General features: G+C 43.3%; 1 protein-coding gene across 3 annotated transcripts in view; it reads left to right on the top strand.

Moving 5' to 3' along the window:
• TRAM2 (translocation associated membrane protein 2) overlaps nucleotides 1–22628 on the top strand; it is a 100060-nt gene that overhangs the window by 54564 nt on the left and 22868 nt on the right. For all 3 annotated transcript variants that reach the window (XM_077162063.1, XM_077162064.1, XM_077162062.1), the window contains one exon: nucleotides 13127–13190. In XM_077162063.1, the coding sequence (XP_077018178.1) occupies nucleotides 13127–13190 (64 nt within the window). The remainder of the gene's footprint in view (nucleotides 1–13126; nucleotides 13191–22628) is intronic.

Raw genomic sequence — 22628 nt, 5'->3', positions numbered from 1 at the left:
AGCAGAAATATCTATTTATAATTATATAACTGTGTCATAACATATAACTGGCCCCTTTGTCAATATAATGGGATGTAGGGAGGCGAGTATTAATTTTGTTTTTGTTTCTTTCCCCATAATTCCTTTCAATTTCCTTCACCTCCTCTGAATTATAATTCAAAGGGGCAATTATTGAGCATCTTCTCTAAATCTGGTGGTTTGTGTCAGAATTTTCCTCCCTTGCTATTCCACGCATCCAACCACTTTTTCCTTCGTGAGTCTTTTCACCACATAATGGGTTCAAGCCTCTCCCATCCCTCCCTGACCTTCCACCCCTTCTAGCTGTGGCCTCTTTTGCTTTATTTCATATTTCAAGAGTAGTTTACTTTTTCTGTTTCCACTGTCCCACTTTGTGCTCACCTATGGACACTAGCTCCTATTCCCACCTTTCCTCCAAAATTTGTTTGGCGAAGTCACCAGCGGCCTTCTGGTAATCAAATCTGATGGACAATTCATGCATCCATTCCACATCTCTTTGCTGAGGTCCCACTGGGTGCCAGGAACTGTTCCAGGGACGTGGAACTCATCAGAAAACAAAACAACAAGGACCCCTGCCCTTGTGAAGCTCGCATTTCAGTCCCCAGTTTACTGGTCCTCCCTGGAGCGACTGCAGAGCTGATGCTGACCCCTTGAATGCTCTCCTCTCCTGGGTCCTGGGGCCCTGTTGTGGATTTCCTGTGGCCTGGCTGACAGGTCCTTCTCTACCTCCTTCTTCCACCCCCAGCCCCAGTCCCTAGACCACTACTTCTGTTTTTTCTCTCAGTTTTTGGTACCACCACCTCCAATGCCCCATGAATAACTGTGTCATAGCACCTAGCAGATTCCATTTAAATTGTGCATCTGTGCATCTGTTTCCCAAACAAGAATTGAGTACTGCTCTTGACCACTCTCTTGCTTTAATTCATTCTGCCTTTGAGACTTCTGAAAATCACCCAACACTGCCCTTAGTCCAGGCCTGTGCTATCCTTTTTGGCAGTAGCCTCCTATCTGGTCTCCATTCTGCCGGGCTTACCTCCTCTTCTCCAATCCGTTTTCTACTCCGAGACCAGAATGAGCTGTACATGCATCTCATTGTGTTGTCCCTTGCTTAGAAATTCATTACGTGACGACCTGCCTCATACAGGATCAAGTCTGTTTTTCATACCTGCCCTAAAGGAATCTCCATGGCACCTGGTACCTGCCAGCTTCCTGCCTTATCTCTGTTGTACCCCCACCTTCCATACACAAACCTCCACGTTCTCCCTGGGAATTGTATCTCTCAGTCTTAGCTCATGTCTGTAGCACCCCCCCCCCCCCCCACTTCCTGCCCCCTTTTTGCCTGTTTACCCATTCAATGTGCAGGTCAGGCAGATCCATGCTTGTCACGTTTTCACTGCCCATTGGTGGAAGGGGCAGCTGCAGTCAGGGGCCCTCCTCTGGCCACCCAATCTGAACCTCTGTGTGTGCTCTCTCATGATGAGGATGTTGTTAGTCATCCTTTGCATGCTGATTTGACTGGGGTGCACATTTGAGTGGTTCCTTTCCTGCTCAGGATTGTCTTTTGGAGGAGGATTTTTCTGGGAGTTGAGGGGTGACTCTTTGAAAGGCCACGTGGGCCCACCTTATGAAGACCTGGAATGCCAAGGAGGGGTCCTGATTCTCTCCTAGGCAATAGGGAGTCATGGAGCACTATTGAGCAGAGTCTGGTAATTTAGGAAGACACATCTGTCATCTCTCTCAGGGCCTGGTGAGGGGCACTTGGCAGAAACAGCACTTGTGGGTTAGTCCTTTAACCTGCCCTGTGTATAGACATGACCTTGGTTCCTGCACCAGGGTGTGTGTGCAGTGACGGGGTGGAGATGGCTTGCCAGGGGGGTGGACATAGCTGTGGCTGGAAGAGGGAAAGAAGCAGAACCATGCTTGCCTCCCTGCTTACGTCCCTGCCTCTCCCATCCCTCCCTGACCTCCCACCCCTTCTAGCTGTGGCCTCTTTTGCTTAATTTCATATTTCCTGCTGGTCTCTTACAAGGTCTTGGCAGAGGAGTCCCTTGCTCTTTTCCCTCCCACTTTGCGTGTGTACGTGTGGGTGTGTCTGCCTGTGTGTCCCTCCCCTCCCCACCTTGGGCTGTTGCTGTGTGATTGTCTTGCAGAAATGTTTGTGCTTCTTCATGAGAGCTTATCATTATTGGTCTCCCAAGCAGTTCCTTTTCCTCCTTATATTCCCCTTCGCCTTTCTTCCCCCCAGATAGAGTTGCCGAATGGGCTTGGGTTGGGGACACCTGGTCCCTGGGCCATGCTCCAAGGTCTGGATTCATCAGCAGGTGTGGTTGTGCACGGTGGGCCTTTGTGAGGGTGATTGGAGCCTCCCACTGAGCTCTGAGCACTGAGCACTGTCTGTAAGTTCAGATGGGGCCAGCCTCTCCTGCTGTTGTTTCCTTTTCTTCCTGCACTATTGTAACCCTTCTTTGAGGTCACGGTTAGATTCCCAGGGTGCCAGGAGCCTGTGATAGAGACTGGCTTAACTGCTGGGTTGAGTGATAGCACTAAGCCCTGTGTCAGAATCTCAGGAAAACTCATTTCAACTTTTTAGATGTTATTTAAAATACTGCTTTCAAGCTAGGAAGGTGAGATTTCATATTAATATGTATGGCTGTATCTAAGTGCATGTGTATGTGAGATTTAGAAATACAGCCTTTAACGTAAACGTCGTTTCCCCGGGCTGTGTTTTCAGTGTAGAGAAATGGAGGGGCTGGTTTTTACCAGAGTCTGGGAGGTAGTTTCCTCAGGCCATGCCATTGAGGTTAGATGTCTTTTCTGTTCATTTGTAGCATGTTCTTCTGGGAGCGCTTATATTTTGTTACTCTCCATCTCCACTTTGAAGACAATTAGGAATCCTAAGTCCTAATTCTGATATCCCTTTGTGAATATCATTTGTTCACCAACGGACATTTTGAGTACCAGATGTGCTTTTTTCTATTAACCTTTCTTGTCGCCATTTAATTCACCTGAATCTAATGGTCATCATTAATTTTACTTACCAGATGCCCTCGTGCATGTGGTCTTTGTAAACCCAAGCAAAATGGACTTCGTGCCAGCCCAGACTTAGTTATAATACGCATCTTGTAGGTACTGGGTGTATTGGCATGAGGCAGGGATGTCAGCAGATGACTCAGGATCAGGGAGCACACAGCAAAGTTGCCTGGTCTGACCTCGACTTCTTGCTGCACATAGAAGGGTAGAGCTTCTGGAATTGTCCTAGTGGCCAACTTGCTGGGTCCCAGCACTTAGTCTCTTTCTTTGACATATTCCTCAGTGGAGTAGGGGTTGCTGAAACTGTGGTCATAGAGACTACAGATCTAAAATTCCTACTGAATAGTTTTGTTTAACTTGTATATTTGCCCTCCAGCCGCGGTTGGCTGTCCATTCTAGCACAGGCAGAGGTGGACATCCCCGGGTTAGGGCTTCTCTTTATGTGCTCCACACAAATACTGAAAGGAATCTGTAAGCTCCCTGTGAGAATCAGTCGTCAGCCGAGCTCTCAGGCCTGGTTTATGGCCCCTGTAGGCGGCTTTGCTTTGCTCCTTCCCTGAGACTCATTTATGTAGCAAGCTCTAGTTCACATGCTTGGCTCTTCACTTGCCACATGGTGAGCAACATGCTGATGTTTTGAGTAGGAGACTTTCCACATGGCAGAGAATAATTAGAAATGCGCACAGTACATGGCTCTGGCTGCTCTTTCCGACTCTTTGCTTCCCTAAGCACAAACAGAGCAAATGAATGCAAATACACCTGGGATCCTGGTCCACTCTTTGTCTGTGAAACCCATGAAGAATCCTTTTGTTTTTTCCTGATTATCAGGAAAGGCCAGAAGTTCCTTAGGGATGATTTTCCCTGGCACCCACTCTTGACAATTGCAGATAACTAGTGACTGGCTGATAGAGACACATCTGCAGTGATTGGAATCACCCCTTGCTTTGTACTTCCTGCCTTTATGAAACCAAAGCTTCTTTTAAAACTGGCCTTAAGATGACACCACGAAATAAAGTAGTATTTCATCAGTTGTGAATTATTAATATGGAATCATTCTAATGCAAACTGTTAATAACAAGAAAAACCGTGTGTGTGAGGGAGTAGGGGAATATGAAGGAACTCTATTTTCTATATGTTTTATATACCTACAACTTCTGTAATTAAAAAAACAATGACAGATGATATGATGGTGTAGTCAAATTTAAAATGTGACCAAATCTTACTATCAAAAATCACTGGTAACCTAAAATTCTGCATACCAGAGTTCTTTCTTTTTTCAGTTTTGATTTTGATTTTTCATTTATTTTTAAGATTGTATTGCATCAGAATGTTGGCTTTTGGCCAAAATGCAAATATTTTGTCCTGACCAGTGTGCATGTTTTAATAATATCCACAATGCAACCAGTAAGTTAAACTGTGCCAGGTGGTTCAGAAGAAATAAGTTTTAAGAACATTGGTATTCTTTAGAAATTATTTTGTGTGCTCAATTCTTTATTTTATTTTATTTTTTTAGCTTTCATGAGGAATGGCCTATACCTATGCCGTGCTATCCAAATCCAAATAAGGGGAAAAGTTAGGGGGAGAGGATAGAGGAACATGGAATATATAATCAAGTAAGAGAATTGGAACTATTGATCCAGTGCTCGACTTTGGGAGAAGGAGGTGGGTACATATATAAGGCCTGAACTTCAGGGAAGAAATGTGTTTATTTCATGCAAATGTGTGTATTTTATATAAAGTGACCTATAAGAGGCACACTGCAGATTGTGTTCAACCTGTGTAAGCTTAGATGTACTGTGTTCCTGAAGCTTTAATTAAGTTGTGGATATAAAGGAAGTAGAAAGGGCTGTTCCTTGATGTGGTAGTTTGGAGCTGTAATTTCCCCAGAAAAGGCCATGTTCTTTTAATCTGTTCTTGTCGGTGCAGACCTGTTGTGGGTGGGACCTTTTGTTAGGTTGCTTCAATTGAGAGGTGACCCACCTAATCCTTTACTAGAGCCCTTTATGAGAGAACAAAGGACAGGAAAAGCTGAGAGAGTCACTGGAATCAGAAGCTGAAAGCATCAGAACCCAGGAGCACAGGACCAGCAGATGCCAGCCATGTGCCTTCCCATGTGACAAAGGTATCCCAGCTGTTGGCAGCCTTTCTTCAGAGAACACATCATCCTGTTGATGCATTAATTTGGACATTTTCACTGCCCTAGAACTGCAAATTCATAAGGTAATAAATCTCCATTGTAAAAGCCAACCCATTTCTCGTATATTGCATTCTAGCAGCTTTAGCAAACAGAAAAACTAGGTTACATCTGTTGTTCAGTACTTAAGATTAGTCAGTACTTAAGATGGATAGCATGGCAAGTTCAGTGTTCATATGTTTCTTTTTTTAAAAGTCCAACTTCAAATATTGTAAAAGCTCTTCAAATCACCTTTTCTAAATTCCTCTTTATCCCAATATAATGTCTATACTTTTGAACTGACGAACGTAATAAAAGTAATATATTTTTATTGTGAATATTTTGATTACAGATTTTTCTCATAAATTATGCACTGTCATTTTTTAATCTAATATAAAACCACAATTGTGACCTCTAATAGTGAGTTTGTTCAGCATTGTGAGCACAGGCTTGTGGAGAATCTCTTGTTGTGTGTTGGTTTAGCTTTGCTTAAATTCTTATATCAAGACAGTGTTTCAGGTGAGAAAACCAGAATCTCTAGCAGTGCTAAAAGCCGCATAGGTTACTGTTGGAGCTCTGCTCACTGCGTCTCTGGCTCTTGGCCCTCCAGCCAGACTCTGGTCATCCGAAACAGGAATTTTCAGAAGGCAAGAGTGAAAAGCACCTTTGTTCCAGCTGTATCTACCTTTTACTGAGTGATGGAGGGGCTGCAAACCTGGTCACATTGTGTCCTGGCCATTTACGTCGCACACGTGGGTGACCAGCCCGACCCAGGAACCTGGAACCTCAGGAAGTAAACCCTCCGGAAAGGAAGGCCAACAGACTCTTAAAACGAAACAGGACCCCTCTTCCTCACCAATTGGGTGTGACGTTTGAATGTTTTCCTGTCTGACTGAAATTTTCCTATCTACTGCCTCAGCAAAAAGATGCAGAACCAATTTGGGAAAAGCCTGAGTCGAGACCATTTGGCTTCCTGAAAACAGGCTGAGCTGGGGAAAAAGGGAAGTTTTAAAGGCTCCTCATTTCACAGGCTCAGCAGAACATTCCACTTGACTTTATCGGTACTTCTAAGCTAGAAGAAGATGAGTCTCTTTGCCATCAGTCACGAGGGTCATGGGTAAACCATATACTACTGTTTGCATCCCCCTGAACGGGAGTGATAGTATTCATAGAACAGAAATGTCTAGAGCAGAGCTGCCTACTGTGGAAATAAGGCCCTTGTGTCCTGTCCTTTCCTCAGTTGATACTCTGCTGATATGGACCCTTCCAGTACATGGAGATATTTGCCAGGAAATAAACAAAAAAAACATGCCCAAGGGTAAAAGGAAAGTGTTGCTACTGCTTTCATCTCTGTTCTGCTCTTTTATGTTCGGTGCCCAGACACCAACTTTCAGTGAAAAGAGGACTGTTCGGGACATTGAGAAGCTTAGGCTCGTGGCTGGCAGGTCGGTGGGCCTTACTTTCTGTCTCCGTCAGACAGGGATGATATTCGGATCCTCACGGGGTGAGCGTGCAAAGAGAAGGCAGAAGGTGGAGAAGCAATATTTTGAACTTTTGGAAAGACCTCTCAGCAATTGTCAGAATAAGACTCTGTTTTTGGTATTGCAAAATAAGTGGGATCAGGAAATGATGGGCTTTTTTAAAAAAGTTTTTTAAAAAACTTTTTGAAAGTTTTTAAGTTATATATCTTTGTGGTAAGATATATAACATAAAATTTGCTATTTTAACTTGTACAATTAAGTGGTGTTAATTACTTTTAAAATGTGCTGCCATCACTACCTTCTGTTACTAAAATTTGTTCATTGTCCCAAATAGAAACGCCGTACCTATTAAGCAATAACTCCCTAGTCTACCTCCCCTCAGACTCTGGTAACCTCAATAATCTAATTTTTGTGTCTATGAATTTGCTTATTCTAGATATTTCATATAATTGGAATCATATGATATTCGTCCATTTGTGTCTGGCTTATTTCACTTAACATAATGTTTTCGAGGTTTATCATGTTCTTGCATAAATCAGAACTCATCCCTTTTAATGGCTGAATAGTATTCCATTGTACAGATATGCTTTTTTTTTATCCTTTCGTCTGTTGATGGACCCTTGGGTTCCCACCGTTCGGCTCTTGTGAATGATGCTGCTATGAACAGCGGTGTACAAGTATCTGTCTGAGCCCCTGTTTTCAGTTCTTTTGGGTTAATGCCTAGGAGTGGAATTACTGAGTCATATGGTAATTCTCTGTTTAATGCTTTGAGGAACCCCCCAACTGTTTTCTATAGGAGCTGTACCATTTTGTAGTGTTACCAGCAATGCACATGCGCTCCAATTTCTCCCCATCTTCCCCCACACTTCTTTTCTGTTTCTGTATATGAAGTAGTGTCTCATCCTGGTTGGGGAAAGCCTCTTGAGGACATCCATTCAAACTACCTCAGGCTGTCTTATACTTCCTGCTTTTCTTAAAAATGGGGTATGATTAGTGCCTGCCTTGTAGGGTTGTTGTGAGATTTACGTGAGATAATTTATGAAGAATACTTAGAACCGTGCCTGGTACAGAGTAAGCACCTGATAACATTAACTGCCATTATCTTTATTATTGTTGTTAATAATTGAGGATGCTGATTGCCAGAAGGTAAATTTTTTGCCCAAGGTCACCCACTGGCCCAGAGCAGTACTGCCAAATTCACTATGTTTTGCTACACTTGGTCTCTATGCAACCAAGAACTGAAATGCACGTGTCCCTGATACAACACAGCCTGTAGGACAGTTTTGGTTTTGCTTGGCTACACAAGGATGCTTGGTGTCATCACCTTCGTGTTTGATGCCCTATTTTCATTAAAAATTTAATGATGCTTTCTGTGTGTGTGTGTGTGTGTGTGCTTGTGTGTGTGTGTGTGTGTAAAGTGGCCCCTCCTATATAACTCAGTGTTCTTCGTTTGCATTAGTATATTAGCACGGTGTCACTTTTAACCTTTTGCCCACTGAGCCTGACATTTAAAATGCCATTAAACTCAATAATATCTCCTATAAACAGCCTAAAAGGGATGGAAAATAACTGGCATGGCATTTTTTAATCGGCTCCTGTTTTTCAGCCCTCTGTGCTGTGTGAATCCAGTGAGTGCTTACAGAGAAGCTTGTTAGTTGTGTCCACCCTGCTCTGAGCTAGGGAGATGTTATGGAGTGAAGTTTTGAGGGGCCAAGGACTCATTTAAAGCACAGAGTGTGGGGTTTTTTTTGTGGTTTTATGCTGGAGAGGTAAGATTGTTCTTTTTGAGCTATATTAAAAAAAAATTAATGGACATATTGAATCCAGGAGCTAGTTAGTTACTTCTTCCTCTTCCATATGGCTGCATGGAAGCTTAGAGCCAAATTTCTGGCCACTCTTAGCCAATTAATAGACTTTGTGTTATGCATTTTCATGGATCAGTTTCATGCCTTATTCCTTCTTTTTGCCTTCAGTATTTTTTTGTCCTCTCTTACTTATATTTTACATTGCCATTCTATTTTATGGGCTATTTTGTCTTTATCCTAGCTTGTTTTGGGGGAATTTCTTTTTTCAAACCAAGACAAATCTTGCCTTTTTCTGCTTGTCTCATTGCAAGGTTTCTCTGTGCCCCAGTTTAGCTTCTTTATTGATAAATTGGGGTAACTGATCCTGTCTTGTTGAGATGTGGTAAAGTGGGAACAAACATGACTGCTTGCAAAATAAGATGCATGCTTTTGTAATGGTTTGTGTTGCCCCTACCAGAGGGGTGGAGATGGAAAAATACTGGAATCCAGCATTTTTGCCTTAATCAGGGCCCTAGATCCTGTTCTCTCAGAGTCATGTTCAGAAAACGTAAGTTAAGCATTCATCCGTGATTACTAAACACAACTGCTTTCAGCATTAGATCATCAAATAGGTAGTCGTGAGATACCTACTGTATGTCTGGACCCCAGCGGGAGAGAGAGAGGCACAGGACATGCCCAGAACTATAAATGTGGGCAGATGACAGACTGAGAGTCAGATAACTGAGTACAATACCAGCTCTCCTACTTAATCGCTATATTCATTTATCAAGTATTTACCAAGCACTGTATTCTCAGAACTGTGTCAGGCTGTGGAGGATTGAGGATGATTGAGGCAGCTAAGACCCCACTTTCATAGAATTTACATTCCAATGGAGAAGCTGGTAGATAATGATAAACCCCACGGAGCTGCACACTTAAAATGGGGGAACCGCATGGTGTATAGATCACGCCTCAGCAAGGCTGTTAAAACAAACGAAAGACCTCTCAGCCTTCGTGGAACTGGCATTCATGTTTGACCTAAAATATATACAGGGCTAAGGTAAGACTATACATAGAGCCAATATATCAAATGTCTGTCTTCCTTAAAAAGAAAAAAAAAGTGTAAGTAGGATTCTTCTTTTAGTAGAGAAGTCAGAACAGCATACTGTACGCATTTCTATACATCCTCCTACAGAACCCATTGTATTTTGGCTGGACTTTTCAGTATTAAACATTAGGGATAACCTCATAGGAAATATTCATGATACACACTTGTATATGCTAGCAGGGGTTTATTATGTAACCATTTATTTATATGTTAGCATTAGTAAACAAAAGGCTGACCACCACATTTTAGATGTAACTACACCTTGAGTAGTTTCATTTACATTAAATAGAATTGTACTTTTGTCTTTCTAACAGAAGCAAAAAAAAGATTTGAACATTATTTAATGCGAATGTAGCTTTTTGGAAAAAAAAATTTACTCTTTAATCCTTAGTGTCAAGTTGTATCAACATAGTCCAAGGTTTCATTCAAAACAGAATAATATAAATTCTATGAAGGATACAAGAGAAATTCTGAGACAGGGTCTCCTTAGAGGATCGTGAGGGTTGGACTCAAAGTTGGCTGCATGTTGGAATGCCCTGCGGAGCTTTACAGCACTAGGATGCCCTGATGGGTCTGGTTTAATTGGCCTGGGTGTGGCCTGGGAACAAAGATGAAAAAACTCCCCCAGTGATTCTAACATGCAGCCTGGGTTGACCATCAGTGCTCTACTCGTAGAATAATGTGTATTAGGAACAAACCCTGGCCAGGGTGAGGAGACTGTCCAGGGGCTCACTGTGTGATGGGAAGCTGGACACCTACGGGCACTCCAAGGTCTGGGCTGAGGAACCACAGCAGGAAACGGGGTAGGTTGGCAGCACTGACCAACACTTCCTCCCTTCCCACCCAAGAGCCAGACCCCAGGAGAGGGCATCCCCATGGCTGGATTCCAGTCATGGCCCATCCTACATAGAGGTTCTGGGTCTTCATTCTTTGAGGAGGGAGTTGGTTTGCAGAAGTTTCCCTCCACATTTACACACACACACACACCCATAACCATTCACAGTTGGTGAAAGGTGTTTCCCTCAGACAACCCTGGTGCTGTTAGACAGGGATTGGTGCCAAAATCCCATGGAAGTCCACTTAACCGCCTTAACAGATGAGTGCGTTCCTGAATGAAATAAAATGAGAGGCTCGTGCTAGAGCATGGTAGAGTGTATGGTCAATATTTTCTTTCTGCCTGCCTGCCTTTCTTCTCTCTCCTTCATTTTCACCCATTTCCTTCAGAATTCCTCTGATTTCCTCTCTCAGGGATTTCAGTCTGTTTGAGAAGACAAGACTTACCCTTGAAGGAGGCATATAAGATGATATAGAGTTAGGAGTGTGTTGTGTCAAGGATGGTCGGCGTGAGTGGAGTTCAGAGGGGGAGAGCCACCATGGCTGGGTTGCAGGTAGGGCTGCGTGTGGAGCTGGACTCGAGCCAGTCCCAGCAGTGGTTTAGCAGCTGGATAGGTCTTGAAGAGAAGGTCGTTGGTGACAGAGAGGACGGCTCATGTGAAGCACTGGGGGTCGCTCCTAAGGGAGGGAACAAATATTGTTGAATGACGTGAGCCAGTAGACTCAGCTTTTGATTTTTCATCTTATTCAGTAAGCATTTATTGAGTACTTACTGTATGTATCTGGCTTAGTCACTGGAAAGGGAACATGACAAAAAATGGGATAGCAAACTTCAAGAAGGGTATAGCTGTTGAGAATATAAATACATGTCTGGAAATGATAATACAGCAGGATATTACACAGAATCCCTCCTGAGGAAGAAAAGATCATGCCCTATGAGTAGTTAGGTTTCGTGAAAAAGGGTACAGTTGAGCTGGGTCATGAAGGATGAATAATATTCTGATCAGTAGAATTTGGGGGGAGGGTATGGAGGAAGAAGGAAACATGCCATATGAGAGGAGATAAAACCCCCAAAGGAAGCAGTGAGTAGAACATTTTGGCTGAAGCAAATTATATCTGTTCTAAAGATACAGAGGCAATTGAACTAGAAAGGTAGATTGGGAACATATTGAAAAGGTCTTGAGGACCAAAGTAGAACATTTTGAAAATGAGAAAAGCAAATCTGCTAGTATATTTATTAAAGGCAAATGTAAGGGAAACCAAAAATAAAACGTTTGGAGTGGGGCTTAGGGAAGACCTGGGTATTTGTATAGGGCTCTCTTTTCCAGAGCTCCTTATATGTACTCTCTTCTGAGTTCTTCCCCGTGAGCTTGATAGGACTTGTCTTTGACAGCTGCACAAACACACAACAACACTCGTGCATTGCTGCATATAAAGATAAATGACACCTACTGCAGAGCATCTGGTCTTGTTGACATGGGGAGTTTTTCTGTTTAGTGGAGAACATTGTCTTCAGGGGTAGGCTGAGGACAGTGACTCCCTGGGTGCTCCAGGAGTGACCTGGAGAGTCTGTCATTTCTTTGTTTCCTCCCACACCCAAGTGTGCATCCTTCATACCTCTGTGTTAACTCTTCATAGATGGGATGCCTCCGGGGAAAGGCCTGATCTGGGCCTCCCCCTCACTCACTTCTGCACATGGCCCGGAACAGTGTGGATGACGGTTCTCAGCCCCAGCTGCATAGCAGAAATATCTGGGGAGCTTTAAAAAACACTGACAGCTGGGCCAGCACTGCCCCCAACTTGTTGATTTGTGATCTCTCACAGTAACACCACGAGGGGGTACTGCAAGGATCTCTGTTGTTAGGACAAGAAAACAGGCTTGGGGATGGGGTGGGGGGAGGCGTGTATAAGCTCACTTGTTACGTGGCTAGCAAATGGCAGTCAGCATTAGGACCCAGCTGGTCGATTCTGGAACCCAGGCCTGAACCCCCCGTATAGGCTAAACTGCTGCAGGACTGATCTGGCATTAATAGGTAGGCAACCGCCGGGATCCTTTCATAGCACAGCCAGGATTGCAAAGGCAACTTTCAAAATAAACAAAGCAGTGTGTGGGCTGTTTCGCATTGCCCCATACCCCTCACTAGAATAGATGTGAAATCAGCAGCTGGAATTCTCTGTTTCTGAAGATCAGGTTTAGATTTTCGGGGCACTGTGTAATGTGCAGTCAACCAAAATACTGGGGAAACCCCAGCTAGGTCCTAAGCTTGAAGGCCATGACCTCAACTTCTGTTAGTTTCTGTCTTCAACAATGCTGGGTTTACAGAACTTACATAAGAAATACTTAATGAATGAATAGCAGACAGATTTGTAGCCTAAGCTTGTGAGATCTCAGCTGCCAAAGCCTACAACTTACTTCATTCCATCTGCCATTGAGTACAAGCCCAAGTACCACCCCGGACCCAGGGTTGTTTTGCTTTGTTTGTTTGTCCTTAGCGCAAGTATTGGGAGGGATGTCATTAAGGAAGAATGGAACGAAAACTGGTGCTAACTCTGTATTACGTAAAACCCTTCCTCAGAGAGGTCTGTGGGTCTGGGATGTCGAAAGGGAGGGCCCTGGGGACTGATAGTCAGCTCCACTGGTTTCTTTTGATGTGCCCAAAGAAAAGTTAAACTGGAACTTTTCCCCTTTGTTTTACAGGTCACAGCCAAGACTGCCTTCCTATTTATTTTACCTCAGTATAACGTTAGCGTGCCTACAGCAGGTAAGGAAAGCACTAGTCTCAATCCTCCCCTGGCCCTGCTAACCCTGAAGAACTTGGAAGACTTCCTGTTCCCGGGTACATGCATGATCTCTTTAGGTGTTCAAACAGCCTCCAGCGTCCCTCTGCAGTTAAAGATAGCAGTGATCCAGTGTCAGCCCCTAGCTGTGCCCCCTGGATCTCTAGCTGTGGGGTGAGAAGGAGGTTTCCTTGCACCATGGGGGTCTTTGTGCGCCTCCTGCTCCTTTCCCTAAAGCTTCTAATGCTGGCTTCTGTTGGAGTCAGGGCCCGAGGACAGCAAAACCATTGCCCATCCTCAAGAGTGCGTCTTCCTTTTAATAAATGTTCAGTGAGGAAAGTAGGCAGGATGTTATATTTCAGTGGGCTGTGGGAACGTGGTTTGGGGACTGAGCGCCACACCGGACAGGTTTGGTGGAGCAGGAAAACCCTAGTCTCCAGGCATGTGCCTCGATGCAGTCGGTCGCTAAGGCCCCCTGACCAGAGCGGCTGCACTAGTAAGCTGCCTCCATGTCTTGCGGTCATTTTTGTATTTTCCGCGCGCTGACAGGGGCCTATTGTCACGCCAGGTACAGCACAGTCCTCACGAGCAGTTCCCAGTCCATTCGAGGGGGCGGGCCGCTGCATAAATGGCTGAACTGGGCTGGGGAGAAGGCACATCGCATGTGGCTACCGCTGCTCACTTCCGGCCGGTTGTGTAATGTCACTAAGAAGTGGAAGAATTCTCATTGTAGGTAGAAATATCCTGGTTCTTTAATGTTGGCAACCAACTTAGAAATTTTGGAAACATCGTATGGGTCAGATCAACACGTCTGTAGGCTGAGCCCAACCCTTGGGCCGCGTGTCTGCAGCCTTGGGTCTTGGCCACACCACTGGGAACCAGACCTCTCTCTCTTTTCATCTGCAAAGTGCCTGATGCCCTTGGGATGAATAAAGGAGGAATTTTTGTTTGTCAAATCTAGTTCTCTCCTCTTTCTTCTATAGTAGGAGCATGCCTGTCTTTACTTTAAAGTGAGATTCTTTTCTTTGCCTGGCTCTCCCGACTACTAGCTGAAGGGCAGGGGACAGTCCCTTAACCTGTGCCCTGCAGAAGACATAGCCTTGAATCTTTTCTGGGCCCACCTGCCCCCTGCGGTCACCGTGACCAGGTTCTGGGGGAAACCGTGTTTCGGGAGGAGGTTGGCAGCCACATGAGTTTCTTCATCTGAGAGTCAGACTGAGAGATGCTGGCAAGAGAGAAAAAGAACTTCAGATTCATGAAAGAAGAGACTGGAGAGCGTGACTTTGTCATCAGCTGGCCAGGGAATGCCAGTGACAGTTGTAGGAAACAAGGCAAAGCCTGCTCAGCCCAGGGTACATCCAGCTGTGGTGGGGACACTGGATTATGAGGCTCGGTGCCGTTCACGACAAGGTCAAATCCGGCTCCTTCACTCCTATCCCTTAAAAATCCTAAGAAGGTCAAGACCCCCTTAGCCCCAGCTGTCCTTATGATTTACTATTTTAACATTTATTTTTAAATAAACTCTTTCCAAAATACATGTATGTGATATTTAATGCATGACTAAGAGAAAATATATAAAATATAGAAAAACATAAGAAGAAGATGAAAATCACACGTGATTCTATCACCCAGCAAAAATTGCAATTGATATTTTGGAGTATTGATTCATAACCTTCTTTTTTTGCTAATAACATATGATGAACCTTTTCTTTGCCATTAATTACTATTCTATTCAATTATTTTGAAAAACACTGCCAAGTTATTTCTTAGTAGAAACTACCACAAGTCATTTAATCAATTCCATATTATTGGATGTTTGAGTTTCCAGTTTTTTACTCTTGTAGAAAACATGCTGTAGTAAACATTCTTGTGATTAAGTTTTTGCATGCATTCACAATTATTTTCTAGGACAACTTTGTATTAGTGGAATTTCTGGGTCAAAAAGTATATATGTTTAAAAGGTTTTATATATGTATTGCCAGAATGCCTTCTGTCATCTCATACTTACAGTCCATATATATCCCAAGTGTTTTTGTCAATATAAAATGCATGGGCTTTTTCTTTTTCTTTTTTTTTTAATGTCAGAATCTCGATTTATTAATTTATAGAGAGATAACCAGTTATCAGGTGTTGTACTGGGATTTTGAAAACATTTCTGCCTGCAGTCAACTTATATGGGACAGCAGATAATAGCCCACTCTGCTTTATTAATTTACCGGGAGAGAGTATTATTCCGGGGACCCCAAATACTTTGATCTGCTTGTGATCAGGGTGTCCTTGTGTTATAGGAAGGGCATATTTGTGAAACCAGATCATGATAAAAGAGTTGATTTTTGAGTTTGAAATTGTTTGCAGAAAAGTTATTAGAGAAGCAATATTCTAAAGTATCCATTCATACCTGGGATGAGAGATGTAGACCTTATGCTCCAGTGCCAACCCAGAGCCTCTATGCTTAAAGAGCTTCCCACGTGTTTTAAAGGTATGCCACCATTCATCTTGCTGTGCCTTCGTTTGTTTAAATTAATTATTCAATCCAGACAAACAGTTTTGTGACTACTTTGTGTCAGGTCCTGGGTGTAAAGTAATTTACATTGATCTCTGATTTCAGGGATCTTACCACTTATTAGGTAAAGGTGGAAAATAAACAAGTATACGCTAAATAATTATAATTGTGATAAGGGTGATGGTAAAGGGTAAGTGGTAAGGTGAAGTTTATATGATGAGGATACCAGATTATTGGCTACGGATACAGGTTATATAATAAGGAAACAAGAAGGTGATGAAGGAAGATGTTTCTGAGAGGCTGAGTTGGGGTTGGGGTGGAGGTAGGGGCAGTTGAGTTGTGTTAGGGGTAGGGGGGGTGGGTCAGGGCAGAAGAAGGAACTTTCCAGACAGGGTGGTCAGCATGTGCAGAGACTCTCAAGTGAGAAACAAACATCTTAGCAACTGAACAAAGGTCAGGGTGGATCAGTGTTGGTCCCCAGAACCAACCCTGGTCATTGTTCTCACAGTCCCTTGTAGTATGAGGTATGTTGCTCATAAAATCAACCTCGGACGATAGTTTTAAAGCCTCATTCAGCCAAAAATCTTTGTCCCAGGCTCAAAGTACATTCCTGTTCCCTTTGTTTGCTGACAGGAATTACTGTTGTCTGGTGTCCACTCCATTTACTTGAAAGAGTGGCATCAGATATCAAACTGAGGCCCTCTTTGTAAGAGAACCTCTCGTGGGAGACAGAAGGATAAGAGACAGGTGGGCAGCAGTGGCTCTGGAGATGAAGGCTTCCTTGGTTACACATGAAACCATTTAGCCCAGCCATGTGGCCTGTAAAGCTGGAGCAGCCTTTAGACCCGGTTCTTTCATAGCCCAGGGAACCGAGGCTCAGAGACTTGATGGACGTACACACCACATCCCACACCAAGGTCCAGGGAAGCTTGGAAAGGGCTGGTTTGCCAAACAGGGTCATGACTATGGTGCACCCCAACCTGACTATCCTGGGCCCTCTCTAGTCTGTTGGAGAGATTATTGGCCAAACAGCCACCAAGATCCCTTCTGACCTTATAACCCTGTGCAAATACGAGGAAAATAAACTAGAGCTCCCAGTGTCCCTGGTCTTATTGGTCGGCCATCCAAAAGGAGTGAGAGTGGCTGATACAGGACTACCACCAGCCCTGGACTTGATTTTTTTCTTGTAAACTGTTATGTAAGTATAACAGTCATGCAGAAAAGTGGACAAATCATAATTGTTTAACTTGATGAATCACCAGCATCCCAGAAGCCCCCTTCATGTCCCCTTCCAACCTAGATTGATTTTATCTGATTCCTGGTCACAGCCAGAGAATTTGTGGAGCTTCTAGAGGTTTAACTACAGAGAATTACCGAGTCTCTGGGCTAATAGTTAACCTGCATGAAGCCCGCAATCACTTGAACATGGGGTGCAGCCCGACGACCCGGAAGTCTGAGTTGCTGGCCCTCTCCTTTTCTTCTGGTGTCTCCTAAATCAGCTTGCTTTTTCCTTCCCCTCTCACATCCTCTGGCCTGCACCCCAGTCCACATTTACTATTTCAACCTTCTGAGCAAATCTTTTCTCATTTCTAGCTGGCATATTTTTTTTCCTAATTGTTCTTCTTAGTGAAATAATACTTGTCCTTATTTTAACGGTGGGTTTGTTGAAACTTTTTATCTGAGGGAAAAAAAATTGCCTGATTTGTGTTTTTCTTTTTATGTGTCTCTGAGGAATTGTTTTTCCTTTATGGTTTTTAATGAATAATAAAAGAATCTGAATGTCTTGCACCTAGCTTTAGGCATTCTTCACAGCACCACAGCCCGCTGAATGCATATTGTTAGGGTGTCTGTCCAGGGTGATTGGGGTATAGAAAGCCACAGATTTGTAAGCTGCCGTGGGGGAGCGGCAGATGCCTGGCACCTAGGAATGTTCCATCTCTTTCTTGAGGACCACAGGGAGAGTTATGGTCTTATAAATTCACCCCGATATCTGATCCCTCATCTTCACTACATCTTTTTACAGCTTAATAATATCCTTTCCTGTCTTCCTGCCTTACTATAACTAGAGGAAATCTGTTCCAAATCATATGGACTTAAAATGGTAACTTTGAAGGTTCATCAATGAGATCTTTAACTCCCTGGTGGCCCAAGTATGGTGTGTACATGTGAGAACGTGCTTCCGAGAAGCATGATGGAGCTCATAGATGCCACTGACCACATTTTCCAGGTCGGAAGGTGGGAGAGGGAGTGGCCCGGCAGCTGGTGTGGTGGGGCCGGGGTGGCAGTCACTGCCCGTGGAAGCCGCGTGCCCCGCATATACCTCGACCCCGCTTTTCTGGCCAGCGAGGGAGTGGACCAGGCCTTCGGAGTTTGAAAGTGGGCGCTCTGTGGGATTTGACGGAGAGCTAGGAAGCAGAGAGGCGTGATTGGCCGTGTTCCTTGCAGTTGGACAGCTCACTTAGGGTGCTGCTTCCACCCCTAACTAGTCGTAGGTCCCAGGGGCTGGGTCTGACCGCCTCTGAGCCTCAGCTGCCGCGTCTTTGGATGGGGCGACATGACTTGTAGGTGTGGTCAGTACACAGCACGAGGTCAGTGCTCGGTTAGTGGTGTGTAATTGTCATCTACGGCCTTTATCCGAAGGAGGCACCCTAACGGGAGTACGCATCCATACTTGGTAACCGTCCTGCCTCTTTAGCGCCTGAGAAAGTTATCCTTACAGTTGATAAGTCATTGATCTGTTTTATTGCCAGAGCTTTGTGAGAGAGTAGATGGCATGATCGCCGTTGTTCAGAAGGGTTAAGAGGCAGACAGTACCTGGATCATGTGACAGGCAAGCGGCAAATCCAGAAATGAGCCTAAGCTCTGCTCGTGCCTGGTCTGGACCTCCAAGAGAAAAAAAATTGAGCGACAAGGTAGAGAAGACACCACTTTTTAGTTTTATCTGTACAAAGGAGAAAGAATTTGAAGATATGTATTTTTTATTAAAAATTTCTGTAATAGAAGATATACTCACGTTTCAGATTTAAATTTGTGTAAAAAGTCACAAATGAAGGTCTTGTTCCCACGTGGTCCCTCCTTTTCACATCCCCGCCGCTGGTGGATAGTCACTGATATTTGTTTCCTGTGTACCCTTCCAGAATTCCTCGTCTTGTCTTCTAGTGCTGCTTTATGCAAATGCATATTTTTTTTCTTTCCCCCCATTTCTTACATAAATGGTGGCCTACTATATGTGTTGCTCTGTACCTTGCTTTTTTTTTTTTTTTACTGAATAGTACATCCTTGCTATCATTTTGCTTCAGTATATAGAGAACTTCATCGTATTTTCAGAAATTTTATTGCGGTGTAAATCCTGCATTAATGTGTGCATCCTCTTAAAAGTACAGATGATGAGTTTATATTTTTCTGTAATATCACCAGATTAAGATGCAGCATTCCTAGTTCCCTAACGCTCCTTCTAATCTATAACTCTCCCCAAAGTAAACACTATTCTGATTAGTTTTAACTGTTCTTGATCTTGCCTCTTATTTTTATGAACAGTTTTATTATTTATATTGATGTTCCTTAAAATTTAGTGTGCATTAGAATCATCTGGAAATCTTGTTAAAATGCAGATTCCTGGCCCTGTATCCAGAAATTCTAATCCAACAGGACTGGAGGGGGCCCAAGAATGTTGCACATCTAAGACCCATCGAGGTGATGTTGATGCTTCTGCTCCACAGCCACAATTTGAGGAGCTCCCGTGTAGTTATAACTATATTTTATTTAACTAGACTCCTCTACACGGAAGCAACTTGGGTTGTTACCATTAGTTGCCGATTAAAGACCTTACTGGCAATTGTGGGAAGACGGCAGAGTAAGAAGCTCCAGGAATCAGTCCCTTTACCAGAACAGCTATTAAACAGGCAGGGGCTGTCTGAATCCACTGTTTTTAGGCTCCAGAGTCCAGAAGAACACTGCACAGCATCCAGGGAAGAGTAGGGGGAAGAGGCTGGTAAACTGAAGTAAATGCAAATGAATTTCTCTCTCCACTTGGTGGTTACCATTGCCCACCCTCAACTCTCACAGTGGGCGGCAGTGAGGTTTGGGCCATGAAGTAGCTTGCCGGTGCGAGAGAGATATGAAATCCTACTTCCCCAGTATCCTTGGCAGGGAGGGGTGGGAGAAGGGCACAGGGGTTGGGAGGGTGTTTGTTCAGTCCCTGATCACTGCTTTTCATTAGCTACTTCGTATCACTGAGGGCCCAGCTCTGAGGACAGCCATTGTTCCAGCCCTCCCTGGACAAAGGCAGTGGAGGAGACCTAAAGACACGTTTTCTCAGAGCTGCAAAGGACAGTTGAAGGGCTGCATTTGCTGGAATAGTACCCAGTCATGAAAGCCCAGCTCTGGGGAACCCTGGAAGATGCTGCTCTGGGTACCTTCCCAGGCCTCTCCGTCATCTCCTCTCCAGTACAGTTTGAAGCTGGCACCCCCTTTGTGGGTCCACTGAGAAAGGGACTGACAGGAGAAACTTCTCTCTGGCATGCCCTCTTCCCTAAATTTGCCCTCCAGGCAAAAGCAGCTTGAGACAATGAAAGCAAGATAAAAAGCAATTAAGATGGGTGGCCTGGGCCAAAGGTTTACCTGCTTTAATCCTGTAGTAGGACACCTAAGAGAGAGAGGTCTGTTTCCTAAGCAGTAGAGGGGGTACATACAAACTCCTGTAAATAGGGGAATGCCTAAAGCTGCTAACAAGCACAAGCTCAGGACAAGATACAGGGAGGACACAAAAATTACAGGGAGGACTCTGCATTATGCATTCACCTTGGGCTGATCTTCCTGAGAGGAGGGCTGAACTCCATAGCCAATACAAAGCCAATTTGCAAAGATACCGAAAGGTGTTTTTTGCTTAGGTTTGCTTACACTCAGAATCTCATTCAGATCTGTAACTGGATACAAACTCAAGAAACAGACATCTTAGGGAATAAATCCCAGAGTCAACATTTTAAATGTTAACAGTGTACAGTGTTGCAACAAAAGTTTAAAAGACAAAGAAACAGAAATGATGAGCCATCCAAAGAAAGAGGATAAAAATCCATAAAAAATCAACAAAAAAGATCAGATTGTGAACATACCAGACAAAGACTTTGAAAAAAAATGATCTTCAGTATGCTCAAGAAGATGAAGGAAAATACAGTGAAAGAACTATATCAGGAAAGCAATGAATGAACAATATGAGAATCTCAATGAGATAGAAATTTTAAAAATCAACCAGCCATATATTTGGATGGATAAATCTGTGACTTCAGTAACATCCAGGGATTTAAAATATAGCAAGTATTGATGTACTCATCATTCTGAGCGCCTGAAGATAAGTAGATATTGCTCCCAGTATTCATTAAAAAAAAAAAAAAGAACCAAACAGAACTACTGGACTTGATGACCATGTAATTGAAGTGTAAAATTCTCATGAGTGTTTTAATAGCAGATTGTACCTGCCAGAAGAAAGAAACAGTGAACTCAAAGGCAAGAAATTTGAAATGACTCAGGCTGAGAAGAAAAAGAAAAAAGAAGCTTCAAACCACCAACAACACCCATAACCAATTTTGATGAGAACTTTGTTCTAAGCATTATTTCTGAAATGACTTAAGGCTTTTGGGATATTGTGATGGAATGAACATATTTTACATATAGAAAAAAGTATAACTTTTGGGTTCCAAGGGTGGAGTTTGATGGTTGGAAGCTCTGTGTACCCCAGAAAAACATGTTCTTAAATATAACCTGTTCCTCTGACATGATCCCATTGTAAGTAGAACCTTTTGATGAAGCTGCTTCAGTTACAGTGTGGCCCAGCTCAGTGAGGATGGGTCTTAATCCTATTACTGGAGTCCTTTGTAAGAGAATGAAACTCAGAGAGAAAGCTCCATAAAACAAGAAGCTGGATCTTGACAGAAGATAGGAAAGAAGGGAGAGGCTAGGCTCTGACACCATGTGCCTTTGCCATGTGGCAGAGGAGCTAAAGATCATCAGCAGCCAGCCCCAGAATGCTGGTCTTTGGGAAGAAAGCATTGCCTTGATTACACCTTGATTTGGATTTTCTTTTTACCAGCCTCAAATTGTGAGCTAATAAAGTCCCGTTGTTTAGCCCAACCCATTTCATGGCATTTGCTTGAGTGGTCTAGGAAACTAAAATAGCAACTTAAAGAATCAAGTGTTTAGGAATAAATATAACCAAGAATGTTATGGCTTGTACAGAGAAAACTACGAAACATTGCTAAAAGAAATGAAAGAAGCCCTATGTAAATGGAAGGACATTCTGTGTTCATGGTTTGGAATACTAAATACTGCTAAGATGTTAATTCTACCCACAGTGATTTACAGACTCGATACGATCCCGATCAGAATTTCAACAACCTTCTTTGCAGAAATGGAAAAGCTAATCGTCAAATTACATGGAAGGTTAAGAGCCCCTGAACAGCCAAAGCCATGTTGACAAAGAAGAAGGACGTTGAAGGACTCACACCCCAATCATAAGACTTATAATAAAACTGCAGTAATGAAAACAGTGTGGTACTGGCACAAGGACAGACATACAACCAATGGAATCAAATTGAAAGTTCATAAAACAACTCTCACATTTATGACCAACTGATTTTTGACAAGTGGTCCAAGATCATTCAATTGGGAAAGAGCAGTCTTTTCAACAAACTGTTCTGGGAAAATGGACTTTCCATATGCAAACAAATGAAGGTGGGCCCCTACCTCACACCACATGCAAAAATCAACTCAAAATGGATCAAAGACGTAAATATATAAATATAAGAGCTAGAACTATGAAATTTGTAATAGAAAATTGTAGGGAAGCATCTTTAGGACTTTGTATTAGGCAATGGTTTCTTAGATTTTGCACCCAAAGCACAAGGAACAAAAGAAAAAACAGATA

This window comes from Tamandua tetradactyla, chromosome 5 (assembly GCF_023851605.1).
Source record: "Tamandua tetradactyla isolate mTamTet1 chromosome 5, mTamTet1.pri, whole genome shotgun sequence".
Lineage (NCBI taxonomy): Eukaryota > Metazoa > Chordata > Mammalia > Pilosa > Myrmecophagidae > Tamandua > Tamandua tetradactyla.
This window is presented reverse-complemented; position numbering and strand designations above follow the sequence as displayed.